Source organism: Myodes glareolus, chromosome 8 (genome assembly GCF_982192425.1).
Source record: "Myodes glareolus chromosome 8, mMyoGla1.1, whole genome shotgun sequence".
In the NCBI taxonomy this organism is placed as follows: Eukaryota; Metazoa; Chordata; class Mammalia; order Rodentia; family Cricetidae; genus Myodes; species Myodes glareolus.
The window spans coordinates 24,666,536-24,681,165 of NC_142033.1; the positions used below are offsets into that span (position 1 = coordinate 24,666,536).

Genomic DNA, 14,630 nt, shown 5'->3' on the forward strand with positions numbered 1-14,630 from the left:
GCATTTCAATAATGAGATATATCATAGAATATAACTTAATAAATTCTTTTATGAAATTTATATTATCTTATGTTTTACAGTTTGTATTATCACTAGTCTTTTTTGACTCACGGTATATACATTGCTAGTAGAATTATAGCTAAAGAAACACAAGAATATATATGTAACTATGTAATTGCATTACATACTCTATTATATAAACCTAGATATATGCTCACATACAATACATAATTATATAAATATGTAAATATATGAGCATGTAGGTACTTAGTCTTATATGTAACCAAGAGTGGTTTTAAATTCATGATCATCTTGACTCAAATTCAGTATTGCACACAATAAGCTGAGCCTTTCTAGATAAATTAATTTAAATAAGGCAATCTTCAACAACTAGGCCCACAGAAGAATACAGCAAGGAAAATATCTCATTAAGATTCTGCTCCCAAGTAATTGCAAAATATGTCTAGTTGACACCTAAATCTAAGTATCATAGGGCATAACATTTCCGATTTTTAATTTTAATGATGATCAAGTTAATTGAGTTAATGAAGGAATTATCTGGCAAAGAAAATGAAAAATGGAAAAAGTAGATACTGTCACTTTTTTTTTCAGTAGGACATTTCATATAGAAGATGGAATGGGTAGGCAAAATGAAAAGTAAATTTAAAATTAATTACTTAATAAAAAAAATTTATTTTGCATTATTTCTATTAAAGTCTGTTTCTCAGTTCAAAATTAGAGGATATAACTCAAGTGTTTTTCTAGTTTTAAATCTGTCACTTTTTGTGTGTTTGTGGTCGATATGTACCTAAAAGTATAATGAATACTGAATATGTGAAATTCACTGCCTCAGAATGACCATTATAATATATATATATATTATAATATATATAATAATATATATATTCACTGAGATGCATAAAGTTTGGTACGTGGAAAATGCTTGTGTGAGTAACTACATTAACATAACTGCGTATGCTTTCATTTGCGAACACATTAAAATAAAATAATTGTTTAAAATTATTTTTTTAAAATTTTCTCTACATTTATCCATTTTCTTAGCTCTAAATGAACTCTTCTAAGCAAGATTAATTTATAGCAGTATATAGTTTGTTTTTAAGTTATTATCTATTAACATATTTCATCATCTCATGTATTTGATGAATGCTTATATATGTAACTCTTCAAATATTTACAAAACTATTTTTTAATACAAATCTACTTTCTATTTTTAGGTCTTTTTGGCTGAATACTCAGGACCTCTACTTATATACATTCTTTTCTACTTGAGGAGCTCATACATATATGATGTTAAGGAGAGTTCTCGAAGGCCTCGACACCCTGTGGTACAGTAAGTGACACATGGGAACACAAAAGGTGACAGAAAGACCCATAATGATGATGTGATTACTTTTCCATAATTACTTTGTCAGATAAAGACACCAAGAGTTAAAGTTAATCTGACTTTTGGACCACATGTTTTAGCACTCAGCACAGTATAAGAGAACAATTTCTATGCATGGCTGAGTCATAGCTTTCATCAAGTCATGAAGAAAATATGTTGAACTACATAAGTATAATGCAGAAATATTTGTATATATAATTTCTATGGTGCATAGTATAATTTTTACTAATTCATACAGCTATTATAAAATAAAATTGAAGGACCTGGCATTGTGGAACACAGCTTAAATGCCAGCATGCTGGGGGAGGAAGAGAAAGGATGATTTCAGTGAGTTTTGAAGACAATCTCTTCTATATAATGAGTATCAGCACAGCCAGGGGCTACAAGGAAAGATCCTGTCTCAAAAACAAGACCATTTTCTTTAGGAAAACAACAAATTTGGATGACAATGGATTAATGAGATGACCCAAAGGACCAAGAGTCCAGCCCTTGGAGGCCTCTGTGCATTCTTGGAGGATTCTGCTGCTGTTTTAAAAGCGAAGACCAAGGTCACCACCAGACTCTTTGAGATATATACAAAAACAAGGAGTTCACTCCTCTCACCAAGCTGGGCCATATCGTCAAGGATGTGAAGATAATGTCCCTGGAAGAGATCCACCTGTAATCCATACCCATTAAGCAATCCAAGGTTGTTGATATTTTCCTGGAAAATCCTTAAAAGACGAGGGTCTAAACATCAGGAAGTCATGCTGATGTCTATGGTTCATGCTGCCCACTGGAACCATGTGTGGAAGATCATGATCCATGCTGTTGCTGCTGTTATGGGGAAAGAAGCTTCTTTTGGAGTGATATCAATAACAGTATATTCATAACTGAGAATGAGAAACATTGAAAGCTACCGTGACAACACCCTCCCCCCAGAGAAAAAGCTACAGTCCAGACAGGTCTGTGAAAAACATACTGAAGTGTAGTTCTTCACAGTTGATGTAGGGAGAGCAGGTCCTTTTGTTTCATCCCACCCGACTAGCTTAACCCCTGACATAATCACACAGAAATTGTATTAATTAAATTACTGTCTGGCCCATAATCTCTAGCCTCCTATTGGCTAACTCTCATATCTTGATTTAACCTATTTCTAATAATCTGTATCACCACTTGACTGTGGTTTACTGGCATGAGTCTAACCAGCATCCATCTTGGGTAGGAGAACCATGGCATCTCATCTCTGCCCTTCTTCCTCCCAGATTTCCATTCTGTCTCCTCACCTACCTAAGTGTTGCCCTATCAAAAGGCCAAGGCAGTTTCTTTATTCAACCAATGAAAGCAACACAGATACAGAAGGACCTCCTATACCTGTTGATGATTTCTGGTGAAACAGAATCAGAGTTGAGGGAGCAAATTACAGATTACAAGCAGACCAGGTTCACAACTTTTGCCACTATTGGAAACTATAATGGTCATGCTAGTCTTGATGCTGAGTGTTTCAAGAAGGTAGCTACCGATATCAGAGACCACTATTTTGGTATCTTGTAAAGGTTTCTACCACCGCTGTGAAAAGTGGATTCTACAGGAACAAGAATGGAAAATCTTACCCTATTCTGTGCAGGGTAACAATCCAGTGTGTCTTTGTGCTGGTCCCTGCACAGAGGCATTGTCATCTTCTCTGCTTCTATTCCTAAGAAGCTGCTGCTGGTGGCCATTAAGGATGACTACTACACAGCAGCGAGAGGTTGCACTGCCACTCTGGGAAGCTTTGCCAAGGTCACTTTTGATGTCATCTTCAAGATCTACAGCTATTTGACCACAGGTCTCCGGAAAGAGACCAAGTTCACCAAATCGTATGGGGATTTCACTGCCAGAATCAACACCAGAGTCTCAATTCAGAGGGCCTAAGTTCCAGCTGTGACTACCACATAGAACTTTTATACAATAAATAAAGAAATAAATAAATAAACTGAACTAAATCTGTTAAACATAATAAGCTTGAATAATCTTAAATCATATTTTCTTAAATTTAGAACATTCCTCCATCCTAGCAGGCATTAGTTGAAACTTCCATTGAAGAAGATTTAAGTGTAGAACAATGAGTTTTAGTTTGATAAAAGACAAAACAATTTTTTAAGGCACAAATGGTTCAGTGTTGCTCAGTTAGTGGTAGTAAGCAGTAGCAAACAACAAACACTACATGTCATGCAATTCAAAAACAGGAAAATACATTTGAAATTATAAAGTTGAGCATGACTTAAACAATTTGCAATGTTGCATAGGGGCGTAAAAAGGACCTATTTGTGGAAAAAAGTTTTGATGGATAATTTTAGTAAGTGCAATCCCCAAACTAAGTAGTACTTGAATGATTTTTGTTGTTGTTGTTGTTGGTAGTAGAAAGTTATCTAAACATGCTTTGTAACTGTGGTAGTTAGTCTTATGTGGAAAAAATGCATCCCTTATTCCCTCTCCAGGTCTATCTCCTAGCCTCTCATAAGAATGAATATTAAGAAATGTTACAAGGAAAAAATTAACCAAAAGTCAAATTCCATGACTTAGAAATATTCCAACTGAATTAACACAGTAGTCAAAATAACAAATTTGACCCTTACTAATTCATCTTATCACAGATGTTGAGCTGCATCCTTGCTCACGAATCATTGTCCTGATTTTCCACTGAACTTCTTCACAAAACTTGTTCTGCCATGTCATTTCCAATTCCCAGTCTCTCTTTCTTCTTAATTATCTATCTTCCAAACATGATGTCAAAACATTTTCACTTAATCATTCCAGTGACTTCCATAAGTCTTGCTAGTTTGACTTGCTTTTAAACAATTTACTGCTTTAAACTCTTACTGTGATCATTCTGATAATTTTTCCTCATTTGAATTTAACTTCAACAATAGATGCAGTAAATTGTTGACATGGTGTGGCTTATAAGGCTCATTGATTATTTATGGCTCATTGGAATAATTTGAATGACCTGAATTATGAATCCATTATGTACATGTTTATTTCACCTCTTTAACTAATGGGTCAGATTTCAACTAGTGAATCTGACAACTGTTCTTTTTTGAAAGTGATTTGTGATACAAAGTAGTTTAGTGCACTGTAAAAACAGAAGGCTGACTAATGTAGCTGTTCACAGAGGAAAAACAAGAAATTGATTCTTGCTAATAATAGCTTGTCAAGAAAGCTTTGAAATATTAATCGCTTCATTTAGAATAGAATTTATAATTTATTTAGAGAGTGAGCTGAAGACCTTGGAAGAAGAAGGTAATGACACTTGTATTTTAACACTGAATTCTAAAATATACAGCACTACGTGGAGGATGATCAGTCTCAAGTGAACTGACAGTGATTACTACTGTTAAACACATACATGTCTATTAAAATTTTGGTAACATATACCACATATTTTCCAAAGCACAAAAAGGTAAAGCTTCTACAAATAATTTCATTTAGTTGCACAGGTCTGAACAATTTATCAGAGATTTATGAAACATTTTACCTGACTCAAAAGCAGGTGATCTCAAAACAACACCACTTGAGAGTAAGAATATGTTTACGATGAAGTGCTAATCAGAGGTAGCAAAGAAGTTACAAAATTAACCTAGACTGTTATGACTGTCATTGGAAGCATCAAACAACTTAATTTCCAGGCCTTCTTGATGAATACACCACAGATCTTGGACATTCAAGTTGGAGGAATCCAGTTGGAATAGACCTGGAAGACTACTGCCTGAGACACAGTTGTCATAGTAACGCAACGAAGTATGTAAGATGGCCAGAGAGCAGAACAATCAATAGTCATATACTGCTGCAACTTTACAAGACACTTCAATGGCTGGCTTGGCAAAATATACTCAAGGATGTATTAGTGGCACTTCTATCTTGGGTATTACTGATAGCCCTCTAATTGGACTGAAGGCCTAGCAAGTTGGAGGGAATTTTACCTGGTATCATAAACATTTTGCTTAGTTATATGTGGTTATTTTTTCGTGCTTTATTTTCATTCCTGTCACTACCACACACAGTATTTTTTTTCAAAACAGCGCTTACTCTGATCACTAAACTAAAAGTCTTATATTAAAAAGAATAAATGATATCTTTAAATGTTTAATCCACTCAATTGCTTAAAGTATATTATCTTCAAATGATGTTTATTTTAAGATTTTTAAAGAACAATCAATTTCTATAAACATTTTACTTTTTACTTCCAATAAAATAGTTAAATATGTTAGCAGAAAATAAATCCTTTTAATTATATCCAGGGAAATTGGCCACACTAAAAGACATTTGATAATTACTTTCAAAATGCTAGCTATGTAAAAATGGCAAGAGGGGGAGACTTAAATTGCAAGGGAAACAAGCATCAGACGACACAAATATGGAAACCTGTCAGGTAGACAAGTCAAATAAAGGATGCTTTACGATAACATAGCAAATGAAAGTCAAACCTTCTCAATCTTATAGCAATTGCTAAAGGACAACCAAACAATTAAAAAGTAGTTTTGAATATTTCAAAATGTCAACTGCACACAATTCAGGCATTGCATACTTTTTAAACTTGTTCATTCTCTGCTTCCATCTCCAGTCAGTTTATTATGAAAGCATTGTTAGTTATTATTTTTGTTCCTCCTCTTAGGATATATGGGTAAAAAAACCTTTATGACTGATATGGAATGTTTCTTGTATCATAAGAAGTTAATTTTGATATATTTGTTTTAGTTTAGTCAATAAATAAAATTTGAAGTTGTTTAGAAAAATAAGTAAACAAATATGGTTAATTAGCACTAAATAAAATTTCTTGTTAAATGAGACATTGTGAAATACTTTAAAATTAAAATATGTGCTATAATCTATGCATATATAATTATAGATACATATCTATCTGCATATGACAGGAAGCAGAAATAATATTGCAGGCACAAGTATTTACTGTCTGGAGAAGGACAAGAAGGAAGAGGGGAGTAGGTGTGGCAAGCCTTGTGCTAAGCATATAATACATACTTGTCAGAAACCTTAAAAAATAACTGAACTTAAAAAAGTCTCATAATATCGTGTAAGCACCTGTGCTTTCTTATGGGCCCAAAGTCACCTGATACAGCCACAAGGATTTAAATCAGAGCCCTTTGAGGAACCACAACACAACTGAGGCTGTGGCAATTTTAATGAGAGCAATCAGACATCTCATACATTTATCTGAAACAAAATATAATGGCAATTGCCAGGATCAGTACCGTTGTAGTTTCCAGGAAATAGTGAAGTTTGAAAGTCTTATGGTGTTCACAAAATTAATATCTAAGACTAATTGTCCTCTCAAGCTTCTATACTTTCTTGACTCCTAAGAGAACATACCGAGAAACATTAAGTGGCCTGAATATTGCACTACCTGAGAGAATGCATTGGTCTCTTAGGACCTAGAAGGGACGTTGTGTCTCAGGAGCCATGGACTGTAATCTGAAAAGGATAGGACGCATGCCTCTCAAGGCAGCTAGGTCAGGCCAACTCCATGGTTACCTATGAGATAGCAAAAAGCTTTCTGGAGAGCAATTTAGTTGCTTATTAATTTCTTCCTTTTATAGCTTGGCTTGCTTCTGCCATTGCATCCACTACATTCGACACCTTCTGGAGACGTTATTTGTCCATAAAGTTTCTTCAGGACACAGTCCTACAAAAAACTTGATAAAGGTAAGAACTGAGACATGTTATGGTTTATTATTTTGACTATGAGATAAACAAATAGTAATACATTGCATCATTGTACTAGTTAGGGTTTTCTTTCCTCTGGGGAGGGGACCCAGTATGGCTCAAAGCAACTTGGGGAGCAAAGAGTTTATTTCACCTTCTATTTATTAATCTATCACTGAGGGGCAGCCTGGAGGCAGGAACTGGAGTAGCGGAAGTCAAGGAGTGATGCTGAATATTTTGATATTCCTTGTTTGTGCAGCCTGCTTTGTTCTGTGTCCAGGAAAGCCATGAATCATAATGGCATGGGTTTGCCCATTCAGGCTCGCCTACATTCAAATCTTATAGAGACACTTTATCAATGTCCATTCTTTCTATGTAGATAACTCTAGCTTTTGTCAAGCTGAAAACAAGCAATCAAAAACAAAACAGGATCATCTTCTATATGATTATCACCTTTTTCTTAAAATTAGGTTTTTCTCTTCCTTAGTTGAGTTAACATATATCAGACATTTTCCTTGGGTTTTATTTGAGCCTTAATGTTAGTTAACCAACAGGGAAAGGCCTTTTAAAAGCATAGTTTTAAGTACATCATGCATGGAAAGGTCTTCATTGTGAGCGTTGACTCAGATTCCTTAAAACCATTTGACAAGAAAAAACCCACAATGTAATGTGTAGATATAGCTGCCAGAGTGATGCTAGTATCCGCCATATGAAAAAGGAAAAAAACAAAACAAAACAAAACATGTGTTCAATGTCAAGAATCTATCAAGGAAATGGGAAAGTCTTCAAATATTTTATTGAAAACAGAGATTAGGAAATACTACAATTCAAGTTTTCAGTTCAAGTTCAAATGCCACTTATGTTTCCACTGGAATTTTATTATTAAAATGGTATGAAACTCTTACCACAAATACTCCTTTCATGAAAATATCTATGAAAACATTTTTATTGTTTCATTGTTTTAAACAAAAATGAATTTTAGAATGATTAGACAGCCTTGTTTTTGACCTATCAATTTGTAACAGTGCAGAAGGTATGCTTGAGCCTCTTTGACCACATCTGACACTTTCTTTTAAAATCAGTCAGCATATGCTTGTGTTAACTATGAGCACCATTGTTTTATCTAGCGTTAATACTTTGCTATAGGTCATTTCTCTTTGTTCATTAATATCCTCATGAAAATGAATCATTCTCGATAAATAAATTGTCAATCTGTATTTGAACTTTGTCTCAAATACTCATTAATATTAAAAACAAAATCATGGCATTAAGTTATATGTTTACTCTCATAAAGGTACTAAAATGTAGCTTTAAACTCTGCCTTATGGTGGGAAGAAGCATTCCATGTATCCAGTTCAAGTGCTTTATAAAAATATGCTGCAATAACTAGTAGTTCTGTTGGAGAAATAAAGTCCCGTGGTACTGATGATAGGCTCAACACTGTTTATGGTTCATTGTAGGCAGTCCATAATCTATAAGGACGTTCTTGCATTGCCTGTATTATGAGAAGAAAGCAGCATCACACAGACTTCCTACCTTCCAGTTCCTTTTTTAAAATTAAATAATTTATTTTTAAAAAATTCATTTACATTCCAAACACAGTTCTCCCTCTCACCCATCCTCTAGTTCCCCCTCATTTCCTCCCCCCAGCATGCCATTTATCCACTCCTCCCAAGGGACTGACTCCCATCGGGAGTCAACAAAGTCTGGCACATTAAGTTGGGACAAGACCAAGCCTCTGCCGCTGCATTAAGGCTGAGCATGGATTTACATCATAGGGAATGGTCTCCATTAGGCTATCTCATGCACCAGAGATAGATCCTAGGCCTACTGCAAGGTGCCTCACAGATAGTCTAAGCTTCATCACTGTCTCCTACATATGGATGGCACATAGGTAGGATTTGCTAAAGGTTGCAAAGACAGGAAGATCACAAGTTTGAGGCCAGTGTGGCCTACATGTATTATAAGATTATATTTTCAGGGATCATTTTTATAGTTTGTTACCTTCAGTTCTTACATTCTCATTATTTAAAATTCAGTGTAAGTTTCTGAGACATGCTATAAATGTCTTGTTCAGAGACAAGCCAACCAAGTCTTTGTAATCCCTCTCATTCAACTCAAAGAGAAGCTTTTCCGAGTAAGGGCACAGCATTTGTCTGAGGGTAGAAACATAAATGTTTAGAAATCAGCCCTGCACCATGACAACTTAGTTAAAAACTATATTAAATTCCCCTAGAGGGCTTAAGACTTCCTCAGGTACCAGCCTTTGACCAGGTGTACAGTATCAGGCATGAATTCCTGACTGTAGACTGATTCTGGGGAAAGGCATTTTCTCCATTTCCATTCCCACCATCATTATGACACGGATGATCCTGCTTAATCTTAGTGACTTTTCAAAAAGAAATAAATAAACAAACAAAAATAAAAAAGACGTAGACAGGGAAGAGAAGGGGATTTAGATGACATAGTATCTGTGGGTAAGAGATTAAGAGGGTGAGGAGTTAACGTAAGCAGTGGCACTTTATATAGGTAAGAAAGTTTCAAAGAACTAAACCAATGAAAGACACTTTCAAGTGCCAAAGTGAACGAGTAAATGTAGGGTACATTAAAATAATGTATTGTGTAATGCATCTTATATAACTTTTATTTTTTGTTTTGTTTCTAGGGATGTGCATTTTATTGGGGATTTACTTCTTGGATTGCTTATTATATTAATCACCCAAGATATACACCACCATGTATGTATAATTTCTTTTTAACTCAACCCATGCTAAACTATCAACATCCATGCTTTGTTATTGATTCCATAAAACTGAATGTCTTATACTTAACTGAAAAATTAATAAAAATATCAACGTTCAATTTCTTCCATATCACAATTTACTAAAATTTCATGTAGGCTTGAAAGACAAAATTTGACTGACATAGATATTTTCTCTCTCTCCAGGAACTCTTTATTGCTTCAAAAACATATGTAGTGAACTGATAAAAACAAAAGTTTAAAGGAATGTATAACCATTGATTTATTAAGGCTACTAGGAAAGGAAGAATGAGTTTTCCCAAGGAACGAATCTCCTGATAGTCTACAAGTGGTCAGCCTTAAACACCTGGGTATACAAGCACCACTAAATAACTCTAGGCTATGTGTGTATGTAAAGATTATAACTACACGCACATACATATTGTGTAGCATATATTGCTATATAGGGTTAAAATATATAATATATATTTTTATGGTATATGTATGTGTATTGATATTGTCTTAGTCAGGGTTTCTATTGCTGTTAAAAGAGTCCATGACCAAATCAACCCTTTTAAAGGACAATATTTAGTTTGGAGGCCTACAGTTTAGAGATTCCACCCATTATCATTATGCTGTGACATGACAAATTGAGGCAGGCAGGGTGCTGGAGTGGTAGCTGACAGCTCTACACCTTGCATAGGCAACATGAAGTGATCTGAGACACTGGGTATGGCTTAAACATATATAAGACCCAAAAGTGCACTTTGACAGTGACATACTTTCTCCAACAAGACCATGCCCACTTCAACAAAGCCACGCCTCCTAATAATGCCATTCCCTTGGAAGACCATTTTTCTTCAAACAGCTGCATTCCACTCCCTGGCCACCAAAGACTTGGAGCCATATCATAATGCAAAAGTGGAATTAGCCAAATGTCAAAAGTCCCCATAGTCTATCAGAGTTTCAAAAATCTTTACAAGTTCATAGTCCAAAATTTGTTCTGAAATTCATGCAATCTTTTATATGTGATCACCTATAAATTAAAAAAAAATCATCACATATTTTCAGCATTTAATGGCACAGAATGTGCATTACATCCCAAAATGTAGAGAAGGGAGCATTTGGTGGAAACACTGATCAGAGCAATATCAAAAGCCAGGTGTGAAAATTCCAAACTCTGCACTTTGTGTCTGCTGTCAAAGCGTGCCTCTGACCCCTACTATTTTCAGCTTTGCTGAGTGCAACATAATTCTTTCTCTTGGGCTGGTTCCACTCCTTGCTAACATCTTTCTTGGCAGGCATTCCTTGACTCTGGAAATCCAGGTTTCTCCATACAGTGGCCTTTTGGGGCCTCTATTCAGGGACACCCCTGGCCTAAACTGGTTTCCTTAGTTACAGAGAGATATTCTATAGCCCCTATTTTCTTTTTTATCTGTAGAGCCAGCACCATGTGGCCCACATTGACAAGTTCCGTTATTTGCTGGGACTGGAACATACGTTCCTTGTTTATTTACATTTTCACCAGCTTTCTCTTCTCCATACTTACCTTTACTAACTAAGCTTGGCAGTCCTGAAACTTGCTCTGTAGACCAGACTGGCCTCAAACTCTAAGATATGCAAGCCTCTGTCTTTGGAGTGCTGGCATTAAAGGCCTACACCACCACACCTGCCTCTAAGTGCTTCTTCGATTTCTTTTTGGAAGTGGGAAGTTCAACCTGGTGGGATCTTGCCTTGAGGTCTTTTTATTCCATTTCTTAATCTGTTTATCTCCTTGAACACAGCACTTAGCTCCATTGTACTCCCTGGTGTTCCTATTCTCTTCAAATTTTACATTTTGCAATTTGCCTTGCTCTGCTTGCTCCTTTTCATTATAAATCTTCATTAAAGTTACCACTGTTAACAACTCTACAGTGTCTATACTAGGCTGTTTTGAGATTTCCACTGCCAAATTAATTAATCCAAACACTTCACTCTAGCCTCAGGCAAACTCTTAAGACAATGGCAAAAGGGAGATGCTTTCTCCACAAAAATGTCACAGGAATGATCTCTAGGCAACATTTTAAATTCTTCTCCTTTGGAAACCTCTTGTGCCAGCTCCTTACACCCAAACCTTTGTCAGTACCATTGCCTTCCATAACCATACTAGTATGGCCTATTCAGCAGTGTTTAAAGAATTATACTGCTCTCCTAAATCAAAGTAGCAAAGTACACATTCCTCCATATGGAATTAGGGTCAGGCCTATGACAGCAATACTAACGACCCTCATACCAACTTCCGTCTTATTCAGGGCTTTTATTGCTGTGGAAAGACACCATCACCATGAAAACTCATATAAAGGACAACATGTAATTGTATGGCCTACAGTTCAGGGTTTCAGTCCTTTGTCATCTTGGTAGCACATGGAAGCAGGCAGGCAGACACGGTGCTGGGAAAGTACTGACAGTTATACATATTACACAGGCAACCAGAGGTAGTCTGAGATACTGGGTGTGGCCTCGAAGTCCACCTTCACGGAGACACACTTCCTCCAACAATTCCACACCTCCTAATAGTGCCACTAGTGACACATCCTTTGGGAGCTCATTTTTTTCAAACCACCACATATATAACATTATATTTGGTGTGTGTATGTCATGTAAATAAAGATATGTATATGACTTCCACATGCACATGAGTTAGTATATACCCTTCAACAAATAAGTATATTTAAAATAATAAAAGAATTAAAAGCTATGTCTCCTTCAATTGTTCTTATGAAAAATATAGCATTTACAACAGTACAGACACAAAGCACAATCAAAATTTATATAATTAAGCTACAAATATGAGAGGTACATGATAAAAGAAATATGATCATTTTGTTAGTCAGCAAAAATGATACTGCAAGGTGTACTATTTCCTGAACAATGATATATATGCATATATATATGTGTGTGTGTATTGCTAAGTTCTCCTTTTCCATATGAGAACGTAGCAAGATGTGTTCTACTTTAAAAGTTCTTAGTAAAACATATTGATTTCACATTTCATTCATTTAAAATATTATTAGAATGCAAAGAAAAGCAAACATATGAATAAACAATAATAATTTAAATATTTTAGATTTCAAATGTACAATATTAAAATTAATAGAGGACTGATGGATCCTGAAAATAAAAATGTCTGTACAGTGTCCTCAGTAATGATTTGATAGGAAAGCTTACTCGTATCCCATCTGCTTTTTCTTCTTTACAGCATTTGGAAACAGGCAAATAATAGTATCTGCTATCAATTTTCTGGTATGTATTATAAAGTGTTGTTTATTGATATTTTAAATTTTGATTGGAAAAAAGAATATGAAAATGCATGATATTGATAATATGTATATATAGAATGTGTTTAACTATGTAGAAAATATCTATTTCATAGTACATATATTTAACATAAATATATACAAATTGGAGTAAGACATAAACTTTATACAATTTACCGATTAGTTGTTAAATATTCCTATCAAAATTCTGCAATGTAATATTAGGATCCATGATTCTTATCATATATAGGATTATGAATTTACACACTTCTAAATTCAAACATTTTCATAAGTATAATAGATAAATATCAAAAAATTCATCAAGTTATTGACATTGATTCAGTATGAAGAAAAAGTTTGCATCTGTTTGATTTAATTAGTGGAAACAAGTATTAATCCAGGGATTGACTCTTTCTAAATTGTTCTCACCATTCTTTCCTTTCCCATCATTTCATGAAGAAAACATCCTTATTTATTGAATTATATACAAGTTTATATGAGCACATAAGGGTCTTTCATTTTCTAATAAATCAGTACAGTAAACAGAGTACTTATATGTTTATATTAGCTTTACACTTGTGACAAATAATGTTAGGTATTATCCTATAGGTGACTATGATTGCACATAATAGGATACCTTTGTTTATAATATTGCATATTGTTTACTTTTAGAAATATTTAATATTGACGAAATACATTAAAACATTTAATTTTCATAGTTTTGCATGGTCCAGGCAGAATAACTCTGCAGCTTCATTTTTTTTGTAATGTTTCATGTTCAAAATTTTCACTCAGAAAATTTTGACAGAGTGAATAGTTGGTTCACAAAAAACAAACAAATAAGCAAAAACAAATATTTTAACTCTTACTTAACTTTGGGCTCTTGTGGGTTTTTTTCTTGTTCTCTGGTTGTTGCTCACACTGCACTCCTCTGCTGTCTGCACCACGTTTACAATCTCATTTTGGTTTGATTTGCAGCACTACTTTATTGTTCTGTTGTTGAGTAATTAATTTTCTCTAATGTACTGTAACTATGAACTAATTTCCCCTTTTCATCAAACGAGAAAGGCACATACACACATAAAAATTCAAAGTTAGAGCCTTTTCAAATTTTTTATCAAAACCATATTATGATTAATATATAATATGACATAAGCAAAATTCTAAAAGTGTGAAACTAATTTGTTTTTCTATTCATTTATATGCCAAGTATTAATGTTTTCTTATACATTTATCTATGCTATTTGAAGTACAGTCTTGGAAAAATTTAGCAAAATCCAGGAAGCTAATGTGTACCCAAGCAGTGCTTGTAGCAGTAATAAAATCCAGTAGAAATGTGGTAGAGAGAAGTGTGCTGAATATAATTTCACATTTCTGAGAATGTGACAGTTATTTTCTGTTTTGATTTTGTGAAGATTCAATAATTTTTTTTGAAAACTGAGATCTCTAGATTTAAAGACGAGTGTTAAGATTGTTGTAGGACGTTGCTTGTTCGTTTCCCAGCTGCTCA

At 34.5% G+C, this 14,630-nt stretch overlaps 1 protein-coding gene across 1 annotated transcript in view; it reads left to right on the forward strand.

Annotated features, from left to right (window-relative positions):
- Positions 1-14,630, forward strand: part of Tecrl (trans-2,3-enoyl-CoA reductase like) — a 77,769-nt gene that overhangs the window by 45,820 nt on the left and 17,319 nt on the right. The window contains exons 5-8 of the mRNA XM_048446316.3: positions 1,236-1,351; positions 6,979-7,084; positions 9,750-9,822; positions 13,063-13,106. Coding sequence (XP_048302273.3) covers positions 1,236-1,351; positions 6,979-7,084; positions 9,750-9,822; positions 13,063-13,106 — 339 coding nt within the window. The remainder of the gene's footprint in view (positions 1-1,235; positions 1,352-6,978; positions 7,085-9,749; positions 9,823-13,062; positions 13,107-14,630) is intronic.